Source organism: Gorilla gorilla, chromosome 3 (assembly GCF_029281585.2).
Source record: "Gorilla gorilla gorilla isolate KB3781 chromosome 3, NHGRI_mGorGor1-v2.1_pri, whole genome shotgun sequence".
In the NCBI taxonomy this organism is placed as follows: Eukaryota; Metazoa; Chordata; class Mammalia; order Primates; family Hominidae; genus Gorilla; species Gorilla gorilla.
The window spans coordinates 11884650-11902021 of NC_073227.2; the positions used below are offsets into that span (position 1 = coordinate 11884650).

Below are 17372 nucleotides of genomic sequence, written 5' to 3' on the forward strand. Positions count from 1 at the left end.
TCGGTGACTCCTGATGGGAGGTGGCAGTGCTGTGCGGCGAGTGGGGACGTTCGTGTTACATCCCATCTGTGCCTCAGGGCTTGGATGAATTACTTCTGGCTGGACCTTGTTCCCTTTTCCACACAGTGAAGAGGCTGGGTTAAATGATCTCCAGTCAGGGTGTTTCAGAGTTAGCTGGAAGGTGTGTAGGGGGAAGTTGGAGCTTCCTGGCCTTGCCCCAGACTTACTAAGTCAGAGTCCCTGGGAGGTGCAGGGGCTTGGGAGCGGGCATTCTTACTGGTAGCCCGGATGGTGTAATGGAAGTTCACTGGAATCCAGTACCCCATGGTCTTCTGAATTTCACTGTCTGTTCTGCTAGCTTTACTATTAATTGATACAGTTTAAAGAAAAATTAAACTATAAGCTGAACTTATGTGATTATTTTGGGAGGCCAAGGTGGGAGGATTGCTTGAGGTCAGAAGTTTGAGACTAGTCTGGGCAACATAGTGAGACCTCGTCTACAGAAAAATTAAAACATTAGCCAAGGTTCACTGGGTGTCTTCTCCTTGGCCCCTTCGCCCACATGGTGAACACTGCGGACCTGTGAGGGTGTGAGGGTTGCGTTCCTGCATTCTGGACTCTTTACCCACTACTGAGAAGCAGCCGTGTGAAATATGAGTTGGCAAGGAAGATCAGCATGTAGGCTTAGACCAAGACGGTATTTGCAGCCTCCTGAGCTAACTGGGCCTGTGCTGGAGCCCAGTGATGAGCAGCCTCAGCAAGAGGAACCACCACCTGAAAGTCGGGGTCCTACACCTGGCCAGGAGAGAGAGGAAGATCACGGTGCTGCTGAGATTCTTGTGCTTGACCAGGAAGCTGATCTCCAGGAGCTGTCTCAAAGACTGGGATGAATGTGGAGATGGTCCTGATGTCGGGGAATATTCTGCCAAAATCAGAGCAATTTAAATTGCCAGAAGGAGGTGAAGGGCAACCACAGGTTCCAAAGAAGACAAGCTGAAACAATGCAAACTGGTTTTGTATTAGATACGTGACTTAAAATATCTCAATACAGTTTTCTCCAAAAAAAAAAAAAAAAGTTAGCTGAGTATGGGGGTGTGCTCGGTATGGCTTGAGCCCAGGAGTGAGTTTGAGGCTGCACCGAGCAATGACTGTGCCACTGCACTCCAGTCTGGGCAATGGAGTGAGACCCTGTCTCTAAAAAATAAAAACAAATAAACGTGATTATAGATAATAAGATATTACTTACATGAGTTACAAACCATTTCTTTTTAATAAGCAGAGGCCCATGACAGTAAGAGTCTAGTAGAAAAATTGGGTGGACTGCATAGAAGACATTGTCCATCATTATGTCACACAGTGTGAGGCGGATGGTGCGAATAAACTGGGAAGTCATGTCTTTCATTGAGGCAGCATCTATTCCTGTTTGGAAGAGAAAGCCGAGAGGTGTTCTGTTCCCCGAGGAAGCCATCAAGGCTTCATGACCTGCTGTCCTGGGGCTGGTCACAGTGATAGCTGGCACTTGCCGGGAACAGCAGCCCCTTTGTTGTGTGACAGATGCTTTTCTGAGCGTGCTTTAGTGAGACCGTTTCACGCATGTCCTGCTTTCCCTCTCCCCTCACCCGTGACAAAGTGATTCCCCCTTGTATTTGTTTCCTGGGGTTGCTGAAAGAAATTACTACAAACTGGGGGGCTTAAGACAACACGCATTCATTCTCCTGCGTTTTCGGGGGCCTCGTGTCTGCAGTCAGTGTGACCTGGCTGATGGCAGGTGTGGCAGAGCTGCTTCCTCTGGTGACTTTAAGTCTGCTTCCTTCACCTTTCCGGCTTCTGGAGGTGACCGCCTGCCCGTCTTCCTGGGCTCGAGACCCATCCTTGAATCCCTGCGGTCTCCGCGTCCTTCCTCATGTGGCCGTCCCCTCTGGCTCTGACCCCAGGCTCACACAGGCGCACCCCACACTCTCCCCATCTCTAGAGCCTTCACGCGGTCACGTGGATGGGAGGAGCCATCCAAAAGCTTGGGAGTGAGGACGTGGGTGTATCAGGGGCCATCAGCCAGCCTGTCACACCTCTTAAGAAGATCAATCCCCAGACGTGTTTCTTGGCCAACTTTTACATTTATTTATTTATTTTTTAATGATGATTTTTAATAATTTTTAATTATTAAAAAATTAAAAAATTTAAAATAATTTTAATTATTTTATTTTTTAAATTCATTTTTTAATGATTTTAAATAGTTAAATGCCCAGTCCTAATATTTAAATTATTAATACAGTACTACTTAGATATTGAGTAATGTAATTTATATTCATTTTTTACTCTTTTCCATCAAAACATAATTTTACTAAGTACGCATGTTCTATGTCCGTGTTTTGTCATCACTGAAGCCACTTTTGGAGTCACCTAGTAATAGCCTTTCCACTCTATCTAGTTCTGTAGCTTTTATGTGTGTAAATTACTTCAAATCTGTTTATGATCCTATTGCTGGAAACTTTATCCCAAGACACAAAAATCTCTTCTATTAGAAGTTATTAACTTTAAAACAATTATTTATTTTATTTTATTTTATTTTTTGAGACAGAGTCTCGCTTTGTCACCCAGGCTGGAGTGCAGTGGCACGATCTCGGCTCACTGCAAGCTCCGCCTCCCGAGTTCATGCCATTCTCCTGCCTCAGCCTCCCGAGTAGCTGGGACTACAGGCGTCCGCCACCATGCCCAGCTAATTTTTTTTGTATTTGTGGTAGAGACAAGGTTTCACCGTGTTAGCCAGGATGGTCTTGATCTCCTGACCTCGTGGTCCACCTGCCTCGGCCTCCCAAAGCGCTGGGATTATAGGCGTGAGCCACCGCACCTGGCCTAAAACAATTATTTCTTAAAAAAAACATACGCTCTATTCTATTTTGCGTCTTCACAACACAATCACTTACTGTATTGCTTTTTAAAGTGATCTTTAAAGAGTCTTGCAGAAGAGACTACACAGCAGGCCCGAGACCATCCTGAGAGGCCTGTGTGCAAGGCTGGCCCCCCACTGGTGTCAGGACGGTGCCCATCACCCTCAATGAAGAGGGGCTCCCTGTGCTCAGCTGCTTGTGTGGGGAACAAGGTTTGTGCTGAGAACCTTCCTTTCTTCTGGGAGTCCAGAGTCTGCGCACGAAGCAGGCAGAGGGTGCCCATGTGCCCAGCCCCCAGTAAAAACCCTGGCACCGAGTCTCTAGTGGGCTTCCCTGGTGACGACACTGCACATGCGTTGTCACGGCTCACTGTGTGGGGAGTTAAGTGTGTCCTGCGTGACCCCGCTGGGAGAGGATTCTGGAAGCTCAAGCCTGGTTTCTTTGGGACATCGCCACATGGACCTCTGCCCTTGCTGATTTTGTGTGGAATCCTTTCGCTGTAATGAATCTCAGCTGTGAGAGCACCTTTGTGCTAAGTCCTGGGAATCCTAGGGAATCACTGGCCTGGGGGTGATCCGCGGACCACTGACAAGTTTGTTCTCAGTGACAACCAATACTTTTATACCCCCTGGAAGAATTGAGTTAATATGACATTTCTGCTTTTTTTGGTGGTGGTTTTTATCTAGCCTGTTGGGTGGCCTCTGCAGTATTGATCGAGGTTGTTTCAGGCTAATACGTTTTCCCCCACACAGTATATTCAAAATAAATTAATGTGGGAGGGTCATGGAATATGAGGTGACCCCTCTCCTGAGGGAAAACTCTATGTGAGGGGATTTATGATCAACTAAGGGGTTAGACTCAGTGTTCTGAAGGTGCCTTTGAACCTGAAGCCTGTAGCAGGCCTTGCTTCTCACGCTTGGACTCTGCCATCCTGTGAAACGTGGGTTTGGGTGTGTTTCTTCTGCGTGGAGCCCAAGAGTCTGCCTTTCAGACGGGCTGCCAGTCCACGGACCACACTTTGAGTAGTAAGGAGCTCTTTCCATCCAAACAGGGTGTGGAAGCAGTGCTAGGAAGCATTCCTGCATCCTCACGCCCGTGGCGGGTGGGCCTGGCAGGAACTTGTGTGGTAACAAGGTAGCAGTTGTGGGAGACATTTTCTACTCTGAAAGGAAGTTTCTTAGCCTGACTTGAAGATTTATTATCTATAGACACTTAGAGGCTCTTTCTGTGGTGGTTTTTATTATGAATTATCTTTTTGTGTTTAGCTAATACCAGTGAGTGGTGGAGAAAGATGGGGTCTTTAATAATGAGCTGTTCATTTTTCTTTCTTAGGGCACTGTTTGAAGAAGCAAACATGGTAGCATCAAGCATTCCTTGAAATATGGCTCCAAGGGAACCATGAGACGTGCTCTTGGTCTTGGAAGCTCATCAGAATGTTTAGAGCCGGGGAGGCGTCCAAACGCCCATTGCCTGGGCCGGCGCCCCCGAGGGTGCGGAGTGTGGAGGTTGCCCGGGGGAGAGCCGGCTACGGATTCACGCTTTCGGGCCAGGCACCCTGTGTGCTCAGCTGCGTCATGAGAGGGAGCCCTGCGGATTTCGTGGGCCTCCGAGCTGGAGACCAGATACTTGCTGTCAATGAAATCAACGTGAAAAAAGCATCTCATGAAGATGTAGTGAAATTAATTGGGAAGTGCTCTGGTGTCCTCCACATGGTGATTGCTGAAGGCGTCGGCCGCTTCGAATCCTGTTCCAGTGATGAAGAAGGGGGACTCTATGAAGGAAAAGGCTGGCTGAAGCCCAAGCTGGATTCTAAAGCACTAGGTATAAACAGAGCAGAGCGAGTCGTGGAGGAAATGCAGTCTGGTGGAATTTTCAATATGATTTTTGAAAACCCGAGCCTTTGTGCGAGCAGTTCAGAGCCCTTGAAATTGAAACAAAGATCCCTTTCGGAGTCGGCCGCAACTCGATTTGATGTTGGACATGAAAGTATAAATAATCTAAATCCCAACATGCTTTCTGAGGAGGAAATATCAAAAGTTATTCATGATGATTCGGTTTTCAGCATTGGACTAGAAAGTCATGACGATTTTGCATTGGATGCAAGTATTTTAAACGTGGCAATGATCGTGGGCTACTTAGGCTCCATTGAGCTTCCTTCCACGAGCTCCAACCTGGAGTCCGACAGCTTGCAAGCCATCCGCGGCTGCATGCGGCGCCTGCGGGCGGAGCAGAAAATCCACTCGCTGGTGACCATGAAGATCATGCACGACTGTGTGCAGCTGAGCACTGACAAGGCTGGGGTTGTGGCTGAGTACCCGGCCGAGAAGCTGGCCTTCAGCGCCGTGTGCCCGGACGACCGGCGATTTTTCGGGTTGGTTACCATGCAGACGAATGACGACGGGAGCCTGGCCCAGGAGGAGGAGGGCGCCCTGCGGACTTCCTGCCACGTGTTCATGGTGGACCCAGACTTGTTTAATCACAAGATCCACCAAGGCATTGCTCGGCGGTTTGGGTTTGAGTGCACGGCCGACCCGGACACCAATGGCTGTCTGGAATTCCCGGCGTCCTCCCTCCCCGTCCTGCAGTTCATCTCTGTCCTGTACCGAGACATGGGTGAGCTGATTGAGGGCATGCGGGCCCGCGCCTTTCTGGACGGGGACGCTGATGCCCACCAGAACAACAGCACCAGCAGCAACAGTGACAGCGGCATCGGGAACTTCCACCAGGAGGAGAAGAGCAACCGGGTCCTTGTGGTGGACCTGGGTGGGAGCTCGAGCAGACATGGCCCCGGAGGCAGCGCGTGGGACGGTGTGGGTGGGAGGGGTGCCCAGCCCTGGGGTGCTCCCTGGACTGGGCCCTTCTGTCCGGACCCCGAAGGGAGCCCCCCATTTGAGGCCGCTCATCAGACTGACAGGTTCTGGGACCTAAACAAGCACCTAGGGCCGGCCTCTCCTGTGGAGGTGCCCCCAGCTTCCTTGAGGAGCTCAGTCCCCCCTTCCAAGAGGGGCACCGTGGGCGCTGGCTGTGGTTTCAACCAGCGCTGGCTCCCGGTCCACGTGCTCCGGGAGTGGCAGTGCGGACACGCCAGCGACCAGGACTCTTACACAGATTCCACCGATGGCTGGTCCAGCATCAACTGCGGCACACTGCCCCCTCCCATGAGCAAGATCCCCGCAGACCGCTACAGGGTGGAGGGCAGCTTTGCACAGTCCCCGCTGAGCGCCCCGAAGAGGGAGTGGTCCAGGAAGGCCTTTGGAATGCAAAGCATTTTTGGTCCCCATCGAAATGTTCGAAAGACTAAGGAAGATAAAAAGGTAAGCCTGCCAGGAGCCACTCAGCACGGAGGCCCGGCCTCCTCACTTAGCCGCCTCAGCGTGGAGGCCCGGCCTCCTCACTTAGCCTCAGCGTGGAGGCCCGGCCTCCTCACTTAGCAGTCACGGGGAGGTGACTCCCAGTCACCAGCTTGCACAGTCCTGGCTTCCTCCTGCTGGCCCTGTGGCCTCTGTGGCCATCACAGGGTGTCTGCGTTGCCTGTGGGCTGCGGACTGTGTCTTGCTGGGACCTCTTGCCCCCTGCCCTGTTCGAGTCCTTGGTTCTGGTTCTGGCTCTGATGGCTGGTCCTGGGCAGGACAATCTGGTCAGGACTGGTGGTGGCGAGAGGGAAGTTGTCGTCTTGGAGCTCAGGATAAGGCCCTTCCTCCCCTTCCTGCTCCTCCCTTGCTCTGTCCCTGTGACCCCTTGAAGCCCATTTTAGGTCTGACCCCAGAATCTTCATCCCAGTGTCCCACACCCCTCTTGAGGCGAGAATATTCTTGAAGCACTGAAAGCTGGTTCCTCGTGCTGTTTCCTCCATGGGGAATATCCTGTTGTGTAAAACACCAGCTGGACTCCGCAGTGGGCCTGGGGAGCCACACGCCGCCTGCTCACTGAGGGGTACCTCAAGGTGTGTAGTGCTGCCTCGAAGACCTGGATCCATCAGCATCCCTTTGGGGGCCCTGCCTTCCTTTAGGAGCTAAGTTTGGAGCAGGAAAGAGTAAATGAGCAAAGCTGGGAACCCTCTGGAAGGAACTTTGTCCAGCAGGAGGCGGTGCTGCCAGTGTGGGAGTGTGCGGGGCTGTGCCTGTGCAGTTGGGTGCAGGGAACCCTCTGGAAGGACTTCCTCCAGCAGGAGGCGGCGCTGCCGTGTGGGGCTGTGCTGTGTTTGGAGCCAGGGCCCTTGTGACAGGTGATGGGGGTGGGCACTTAGCTCCCTTTGTTTCAGAGAAACTACTCCGGCTGTTTACGATGTAAAGACACCTTTTTAGTGTTTGTTCACATCCTGAGACTATCCTAAGAAGACGCTCTAAGGCTGCTGGCTGGGTAGGCAGGGCCGGGGAGTAGGAAAGGCTGTGTTTGATGAATATTTCTACTTGATTCCCCCTCCAGGGCTAGTGTTTTCCATGATGAAGCACCTGAGAGAGCATTTAAAGGCAAGGAAGGAGCCGGGTGCCATGGCACATGCCTGTAACTCAGTGCTTTGGAGGCTGAGGCAGGAAGCTCGCTTGAGCCCAGGAGTTCAAGACTGCCGTGAGCTGTGTTGCAGCCACTGCACTCTAGCCTGGGTGACAGAGCCAGACTCTGGCTCTAAAATAAAATAAAATTTAAAAAACGGAGGAAGAACAGATTTCTCATTTTATCTCCTCAAAATGATCACTGATAACATTTTGATGTATGTAAGCATAGAATTTTGTTTTTTTAAAACACTTGTAATCATATGGATTTTCAGCCTCCTCTTTATTTTTGGGGACAGGGTCTGGCTCTGTTGTCCAGGCTCAAGTGCAGTGGCTTGATCATAGCTCACTGCAGCCCCTGCTCCTGGGCTCAAGTGATCCTCCCATCTCAGCCTCCTGACTAGCTGGGACTACTGAGTAGCTGGGACTACAGGCACTTGCTACCATGCCTGGCTAATTTTTATATTTTTTGTAAAGATGGGATTTTGCCATGTTGCCCAGGCTGGTCTTGAATTCCTGAGCTCAAGCGATCCTTCTGCCTCAGCCTCCCAGAGTGCTGGGATTACAGGCATGAGCCACACGCGCCTGGCCTCAGCCTCCTTAGAGGAGTCGTTCTGCAGCTGCGCGTGCTGCTGCTGTCTTTCCTTGTCTCTTGATCTGAGCCCTGGTCTGGATTCTCAGGGAGGTGCCCTCCTGCCCGCCCTGGGCCTCACCTCACTTCTCCGTGGAGCCTGTAGGTGGTGGGGCAGGGCCACTCCCAGGGAGCTGGCCTCAGTGTGGGCTGCCTTTATTGGGCAGGGATGGGGAGGTGAAGGGCCCTGGAAAGTGGTGAAAATGTTCTTTGGAATCAGGAGATTCCTCATCTCTTTGAGTACATATTTAAAACTGTGTTTTCTCCACTGCTGTGGTGTAGTGAAGGTTGACACTGGTGTTTATGTGGTTCTTTGTGGATTACAGGGCACCTTCACCTGCTTTCTCCTTGAAATTCAAAGTGACCTGGACAGTGGGGAGTATGATGCCATTTTAGGTAATTGGCAGTGGTGCTTCTGGTCCTCAGCGGACCTGAGAGACAGATAATGCTGTCATCCCCATCCCACCAGTGAATGGACTCCTCCTTGGGGCGGGTGACATGGGGGAATAGGTGGGGTTGTGATGCCAGCCTTGGGCTTCTTTGCAGTGAAGATGAGGGTCCTGGCTGTTCCCACCCACACTGGAGCAGAGCAGGAGGGGAGCCAGCATGTCCTCAGGGTTGGAAATAACGGTGTGGCGGTCACTGCTTTGCAGAGTGCATCCTTACCTTGATAGGAATCCTGAGGCCATCAGGCCAGGCGATTGAGGTTTGGCTGTCAGGTGACTTGCTCACAGTCACAGGGCATGTGAGTGCTGGGACCAAGACAGCCCTGGCGCTCCGTGTGGGATTTGGAGTGGCCTTCATAATGTGGCGTGACACACTATCTAAAAATAAACAGGTAGTAACGTGTTGTGTTTTATGGGTTCCTGCTGTAATCTCTTGAGGTTTATGTGTTGCTGTTTACTTTGCCAAGTGGGCCTCCCTGTGTAGTTAGGTGAGTCTGATCCCATAGCCTCCCCAGTTAGAGCAGCAGAAGCTTCCAGGGGTCATGAGGTGGCCACAAGATGGGTCCGGACGTCACCGTGGTCAGGTCTGCAGAGCTTCGAAGGTGGCCATGACCGTCCGCAGCGATCAGGGCCCCACCTGGACGCTGGCCTGTGCTGAGAGAAGGGGCCAGCAGAGATGCAGGAAGTGCCTGGAAGTTAGAAGAAGCAGCAGAGTTGGCACAGGGAGGGAGAGAGCAGAGGAGGCCCCTGGAGGGTGCCGCGGTGTCAGATAGCGAGCTTCACGTGACTCCGGATTCTTAGTGACGGGGACTTCAGGGCTTTACTTTGCACAAACTCAGGTGGAATCAGTCGGGATCCAGCCAGGAGACAGGAAACGCAGCAGTAATTTGAACAGGAAAAATTCAGTATACAGAATTGTTAACAAAGGAAAAGAAGGTTAGCTGCTGAAAGACAGAAAAGAAAGGCTAAGGTCATCAGTGTGGAAAGGGGCTCAGTCTAGAAAAGTGGGCATGGGAGGCATAGATACCCAGAGTAGGGGCCTTATCTGACAGGACTGTGAGTCCATCGCAGCTGTGAGAGAGTGAAGCAGCTCCAGGTGAGGATTGGTGGCTGTCCCCAGTCCCCAGGAAAAACGATGTGGGACCCTCACACGCCAGTCCACCCCACTCCATCTGGGAGGCAGTGCCTGTGCCCAGTGCTGAACATCGAGCCCCTGGGCAGGAGCCATGTGGTCTTCAAGGCCCAGTGCCAGGATCAGAAGCTGGGCACGGCAGGGTGGGTTTGGCGCTGAGAAGAAATGCCTTGGTGCCTGGCACAGTGCCCCGTTAGGCTACCCAGCATCTGTATGCACCCTTCTTCAGCACCCCCAAGGGCATCTCACCTCCAGCTTCTGCTTTTGAGCCCGCCTTGGCTTGCCTGCACCCCAGGGCAGGGTTTTCTGTGGCTGTGGAGCAGCTCCGGCCTGGACAGCCCCGTCAGCTCCTCTCCCCAGTGGACTGCAGGCGTGTGGTGTCCAGCGCGCTCTGAGGCCCAGGCCTGGGCAGGGGCCCCTGCCGACGGTGTCCTTGGCTTAGGCACTCGCCCTTAGCCCTAGAAGAATCTTCAGCATTCCCTCTACACAGTTATTACTGGTTCTATGAATGTTAAACGTTCCCTTTGAAATTACTGGCACCAGCCTTTCTTAATCTGTATGCAAAAAAAGCTGACTATTAGAAGAAATATAATACTGCATCTAGTCACAAGTTGGTCTCTAAGGCTAATACTTCTGTGTCCTAACTGCCACTAGATTCTCCATTGTTGTCCTTTGCCAACGCTTTTGTCACTGCTGCCTCCATCCTGCTGTCTGCAGGCTCAGCCCGGGTTTCCGCCCTCAGTGGCCACTTGCTCCTGTGAAAGCCTGGGGACCAGCGAGCCAGACCCCTTGTTGCTCGGCATTTCTACCTTTCCTTGGTGAGATGGAAAGCTCTAACCCCATGCACACCGACCCAGGTGGTGACCTTGTGCCAGCTCATCCTTGTCAGCTTCTCCCTCCTCTGGGGAGGAGCAAGGAATGGGAGCTGAGTTACTTGTAGACTCGCCGAGGGTCTGAAATTCTTGAAGTGGGTGAGATGATGTTTGGAAGTGGACTGCTTTCCCTTTTGTGTAGTTTGCTCTTTGTCTCTGCCTAATGTCTGTAGCCAGCACAAGCTGGTTCTCATGGAGATAAGCATTCAGGCCTGTGACTAACAAAAGGGGTTGATGTGAAAGAGAACCCAGGATCTCGAAATGCTTCTGTCATCAAAAATGATTGCCTTGTGTTTCATTTAAGGCAAGCGTGTTTAATTCTGTGTCTCTGCAAACTGACTGAAAGTTATATTAATTAATTATATTAATTAAAATACCTGGTTAAGTAGCAGCACCCAAATTCTTAAAATTTCCATACAATGGATTTTGGAAATTTTAAAAATGAAAATATGTTATTTGTGATATGTAAAGGATTGATTGGTGTAATTTTGAAATGAATGAATAAATATTTTTAAATTCCTCAGTTTAATTTCTGGCATGAGAAACATTAGTAGCTGAAACCCACAAAGATAAAGGATCGCTGAGGTGCTCAGTCGTTTGTAGTTACTCCCAGGAGTCCTAAGACCACAGCACTTGAGGACTGCTGCCCGCAGAAGGTTGGATTTGCAGGAGTGAGTTCCTTCTCAACTGTTGCTTACTGAGATAAGACCATTAACAGAGAATGGAGAAATACCTTATGGGTGTACTGGAATACCCGAGAGCTGCATCTGAGTGAGATAGTGGTACCTGCATCACTTGAAGTACATCTGAAAACCGCGCTCATAAAAAAGGCAAAGTACAGAAGCCTCAACCCCGTGAGCAGCGCAGTCTGCCGTCCAGGGTGGCGCGTGCCCCTCGGTGGGAGGACAAGCCAGGGGCGAGCGGGAGGACGAGCAAGCACCAGGCTAGGGGGCCTCTCCCGGGAGGGGTGCCGCGGCGCCTCGCTCGTGTTGGTGCAGTTTTATTTCTTGCGGTGCAGTGTGTTGGTGGGTGCTCATCATCTCATTCTCCACCATTTGTTCATGACGACATACCCAAAGGTACAATCACAGACACAATGCGAACAGCACTGTAAGAGTCAGAGCCTTAGATGCTGCTGCTGCCTCTGCCCCGCTCCGCGCGGGGAGCTGCAGTTCAGAGTTCACTTCCTTTCATGGACTTACTCTGTTTGCACAGCCTCTTGGATATTCTCTTCCTTTTCCTTCCCTTTATTGAAAATACATGTGACATACTGCTGTGAGTTACTTTTTTCTAAAACAAATTTCTCATGTACATAGTTATATATCAATTTTAAAAACTCTTCTTCATTGTGGTGGCCACGTGGTATTATGTTGTATGCCTGTGCCATTTTTTACTGAATCAGTCCCCAGTTGATGGCAACCTTGGACTGTTTCTATATTTAATTATAAACTGGATTGCAGTAGAAATTCTTAGGGTTCTATCTTTGTATATATGTGAGTTTTCTTTTGGGTAGGTTCCTAGATGTGGAATTGCTGGTTTTAAAAGTGTATGTGCATTTTAAAGTTTGCCAAATTGCTCACCAAAGAGGTTTTCCAGTTTATATTTTTGTCAGTAGTGTGTGTGTGTGTATGTGTGTGTGTGTGTGTGTGAGAGAGAGAGAGAGAGAGAGAGAGAATGCCCCCTTTTTTATTGAAGGAGAATTTGTGTTATTTTGATGTACAGAAAACTCAACAGTGTTCATTTCACCCAGTTTATTGGCAGGTTCTGTGGCCTTTGCCTTTTCCAGCTTGGCAACGTGAGCCACAGATTTTGGTCTCGGAGCTAGCTTTCCCAGCGATGGCAGATCTTGTCGTATCTGTTGTCGTGGGTCTTGATAGCTTCCACCAGCTTAGAGCTCCCTTGTCTTCCAAGTTAACCTGTGTGAAGGCGACAGTGGAGCAGACTCGTTGGTCCTGCGGGCTTGACGCCCTCGTCAGGCCTTCCCTTGACAGTGCGGTCGGGAACCCCCATCTCAGGACACAGGCAGGCAGGAAGACAGCCAGCTCAGTGGGAGCCACGTCACGTGCGATCACCACGAGCTGAGCCTTCTCGTTCTCCACCAAGGTTGTGACAGCATCAACCCCTGCTGGAAGGACACGTGGTCCGTCTCTTAGTGGGGATGTCCCCTGTGCCAGTGCTGTCTTTCAGCCCAGGCCAACAGTCTCTGCTTCTTCTCTTGCTTGTCTCTGGTTGGTACTGTGGGCCAGCGTACGCCATTGGGTAGCTGCCTGTGGCCTGAGGCCTGGGTGAACCAGTCAGTCACAGGAGGTGCTTTCAGCCATTCATGGAGGATGGCCCTTTGCCACTGCAGCCTGATACAGCAGGGCCCTTGACAAAGTGGGCGAGGTCCCTGTAATGGCTGGACGTCCTGTCCACTGCAGAAATTCTTAGGGCTTTCCTCAGACGTCCATCTTCTTGGCCATCTGCTGCTGCATGGTGGCAGGGGCCAGGGCCACCTCCTTCCCTTTGGCCTTCTTCCCTTTCAGCATCTTAGGTAGCTGGAGAAGAGGCCCTTTTCTTCCTATCCGTGTAGCTCTGGAGTTTTATCAGTGTTTTATTTATTTGCCAATATGAGAGGAAAGAAATGGTGTTATTTGATTTCTTAAATTGAGCAATTTTGTATCTTAATTGACCATAAATATTTCTTTTATTGTCTACTCCTGATTCATGTACCTTGGCCATTTTTCTACCTGATTGTAGGCCTTTTTCTTATTGATTAGTAAGAGCTCTTTGTATATAAAAGAAATTAGTGCTTTGGTCAAAATATTTTAAACTAGTTATAAAAAAATCTGCCAAAGGGGAAAAATTGAAAATGAATGAATTTTTGGTAGCTGGAGGTCAAATAGAGAGTGGGAATTTTCTTGGGAGGAGTTTTCTGAAAGGTGATTTATGCATGCTTGGAGGGTAAAGGATAGGATTCCTTGGTTCAGAAATGCGGCTTAAGTTTCATTTTGTTTGATATGAACCTTGGCATAAAATCAATTAGTAAATTTGGTTACTTTTATAATTTATTATATAGATTAAAAGCTACATAGTAGGGATATGCTATGGTTTGATTGTTTGTCCTCTCTGAAACTCATGTTGAAATGTAATCCCCAATGTGACAGTATTAAGAGGTGAGGCCTTTAAGAGGTGATTAGGTCATGAGGACTCAGTCCTCATGAATGGCAGAATCCATAATCCATTCATCCTTGATAGCTTGTCACAGGAGTGGATTAGTTATCAAAAGGGTGGGTCTGAATAACGAGCAGTGAGATTGAATCAGTAACAAAAACATCTCCTAACAAAGAAAAGCCCAGGGCCAGATAGATTCACAGCCGAATTCTACCAAACCTATGAAGAACTAGTACCAACCCTCCTGAAATGGTTCCAGAAAATGGAGGATGAGGGATTTCTTCCTGACTCATTCTATGAGGCCAGTATCACCCCAGTACCCAAATCAGACAAGGACACAACACCAAAAATACAGACCAATATCCCTGTTGAACATAGATTACAAATCCTCAACAAAATACTAGCAAACTGACTCAAGCAGCACATCAAAAAGATAATACGCTATGATGTGTTATGTGCCAGGGATGCAAGGATGGTTCAACATATGCAAATCAATAAATGTGATATATCCCATAAATAGAATTAGGAACAAAACCATATGACCATCTCAGTAGACATAGAAAAAGCATTTGGTAAAATTCAGCATGATAAAAACCCTCAACAAACAAAGTATAGAAGGAATATAGCTCAAAATAGTAAAGGCCATCTATGACAAACCCACAGCCAACATCATACCAAAAGGGGAAAAGTTGAAAGCATTCCCTCTAAGAACTGGAACAAGACAAGGATGCCCACTCTCATCACTCCTATTCAACATAGTACTGGAAGTCCTAGCCAGAGCAGTCAGGCAAGAGGAATAAATAAAAGGCATACCAATTAGAGAAGAGGAGGTCAAATTATCCTGGTTTGCTGATGACATAATCTTTTTTTTTGAGACAAAGTCTCGCTCTGTCACCCAGGCTGGAGCGCAGTGCTGCTATCCTAGGTCACTGTAACCTCAAACTCCTGGACTCAAGGGATCCTCCCACCTCAGCCTCCCAAGTAGCTAGAACTACAGGTGCATACTACCATGCCTGGCTAATTTTGAAATTTTTTTGTAGAGGTAGAGTCTCACAGTGTAGCCCAGGCTGGTCTCAAACTTCTGGCTCAAGCAATCTGCCTGCCTTGGCTATCCAAAGTGCTGGGAGGTGTGAGCCACCGCCCCTGGCTAGATGTGATCTTATATCTAGAAAATCCTAAAGACTTGACTGAAAAACTTAGATTGGATAAACAAATTCAGCAAAGTTGCAGGATACAAAATCAATGTATAAAAATCAGTAGTATTTCTTTATACCAATAATGATCTAGCTGAGAAAGAAATCAAGGAAGCAATCCCATTTACAATAACTACAAAAATAAAATACCTAGATATCAATGGAACCAAGGAAGTGAAAGATTTCCACAAGGAAAACTACAAAATACTGATGAGAGAAATTGCAGGTGACACAAACCAATGGAAAAACATCCATGTTCATGGATTGGAATAATTAATATCGTTAAAGTGACCATACTGTCTGAAGCAATCTACATATTCAATGTAATCCCTACCAAAATACCTATGTAATTTTTCACGGAAGTAGAAAACGCAATCCTAAAATTTATATGGAACCAAAAAAGAGCCTGAATAGCCAAAGCAATTATACGCAAAAAGAACAAAGCCGGAGATATTACATTACCTGACTTCAAATTATACAAGGCTGTAGTAACCAAAATAGCATGTTACTGGTATAAAACTAGACAACAAAATAGAGAACCCAGAATTAAAGCCACATATTTACAGCCAAGTGATCTTTGACAAAGTTAACGAGAGCATACAATGGGGAAAAGACATCCTTTTCAATAAATGGTACTGGGAAAATTGGATTGCCCTGTGTAGAAGAATGAAACTGGACTGCTATCTCTCACCATACACAAAATCAACTCAAGCTGGATTAAAGACTTAAACCTGAAACTATAAAAATACTAGAAGAAAACCTAGGGAAACTCTTTTGGATGTTGGTCTAGGCAAATAATTTATTGTTGAATTCTCAGAAGTACAGACAACAAAAACAACATTGGACAAGTGGGACTTAAAGAACTTCTGCACAGCAAAAGAAATAATCAACAGAGTGAACAGATAGCCTGCAGGATGGAAGAAAGTATTTCCAAAATATGCACCTGACAGGGGTCTAATATCCAGAATATATGAGCACTCAAACAACTCACAGCAACAAAATAACGCCATTAAAAAGTGGGCAAAGGATACGAATAGACATTTTTCAAAAGAAGATATACAAACGTTCAACAGGCATATGAGAAAATGCCCAATATCACTAATCATGAGAGAAGTGCAAATTAAAACCACAGTCAGATATCATCTTACCTCACTCAAACAATAACAGATGTTGTCAAGGGAACTCTTATACACTGTGGGTGGGAAGGTAAATTAGTACAACCTCCATGGAAAATAATATGTAGATTTTTCAGAGTCCTAAAAATAGAGCTACCATTTGAGCCAGCAATCCTCCTACTGGGTATCTGTCTACCCATAGGAAAAGAAATCATTATATCAAAAAGATACCTGCACTCTTCTGTTTATTGCAGCACTATCCACAGTAGCAAAGGTATGGAATCAACCTAAGTGTCCATCGGTGGATGAATGGATAAAGGAAACATGGCATCTATACCCAATGGAATACTATTCAGCCATCAAAAGAATGAAATCTTGTCTTTCACAGCCACATGGATGGAATTGGAGGCTACTGTCCTAAGTGAAACAAGTCAGATACAGAAGGACAAATCCCACATGTTCACATTTATAAGCGGGAGCTAAATGGTGTGTACACATGGATGGAGAGAGTGGAATGGTAGAGAATGGAGGCTTGGAAAGGTGAAAGGTGAGGGGGTGGGAGGAGGGGTGAGTGATGAGACATTTCTGAATGGGTGCAACGTATGTTATTTGGGTGATGGATACCCTCAAAGTCCAGACTTCAGCACTGTGCAGTCTATGCATGTATAGTAACAAAATTGCACTTGTACTCCATACGTTTAAACAAATACATTTTAATCAAATCTAAGAAAAACAGAGAGTGGGTCTGTTAAGAGCCAGTTTCGCTCCCTCAACACGTGATGCCCTGTGCTACCTCAGGACTCTGTAGAGTCCCCGCCAGCACGTAGGCCCTCACCAGATACAGTCCCTTGACCTCCAGGACGGTAATGAATACATTTCTCTTTTTAAAAAATAAATGACCTAGTCTCAGGTATTCAGTTATAGCAACAGGAAATGGACTACGACTATATATACATACACACAGTAGGGATAGAGAGATACAGGTATAGATGTAGTAGTTTTGCAGTTAGGTAGTAATGCAGATGGTAGTGAGATTTCTCTTACTCTAGGGTCCTACGCAAAGTCAGCAGGAGCTGTGTTGGGAGTGTTGGTTTATAATTTTCTCCTGTAAACTTAGAAAACTTTTGACCTGGCTGCCCTGGTTCTTCAAACTACATGTGACTGTGTCCTAAAGGAAGCAAAGTCATGGGGTGTGTGGGCAGCTCTGTGAGCAGAGTGGCCATCTGGGATCTGTTACCTGGCCTGACTTTTCCTCCCCCTTGTCTACTAACCATGTCCAGTCTGGATGGGAGGTCACAGGGTCACCTTTAACTCCAAGGGGAAGTTGTCAGGCCAAGAGGCTCAGCTGTTGGATTCCAGGTTGGAGAGCTGAGGGTTCCGATGAAAGGCACAAAGACCGAGCTGCACACTGCGAACATCAGTACTTCCTTTCCTACCCTCCCTGTGAGAAAT

General features: G+C 48.1%; 1 protein-coding gene and 1 pseudogene across 4 annotated transcripts in view; both read left to right on the plus strand.

The window, feature by feature from the left end:
• Positions 1–17372, plus strand: part of RGS12 (regulator of G protein signaling 12) — a 148109-nt gene that overhangs the window by 19432 nt on the left and 111305 nt on the right. The window contains exons 1-2 of one of the 4 annotated variants that reach the window (XM_055384416.2): positions 2790–3100; positions 4221–6202. The exons of 1 other annotated variant lie outside the window; for it this stretch is intronic. In XM_055384416.2, coding sequence (XP_055240391.2) covers positions 4322–6202 — 1881 coding nt within the window. In that variant the 5' untranslated portion in view covers positions 2790–3100; positions 4221–4321. Of the gene's footprint in view, positions 1–2789; positions 3101–4220; positions 6203–17372 lie in introns of those variants that run through there. 2 more of the 4 variants (XM_055384415.2, XM_055384414.2) reach the window with 2 other exon arrangements.
• LOC134758290 (X antigen family member 3-like) lies at positions 309–1029 on the plus strand (annotated as a pseudogene).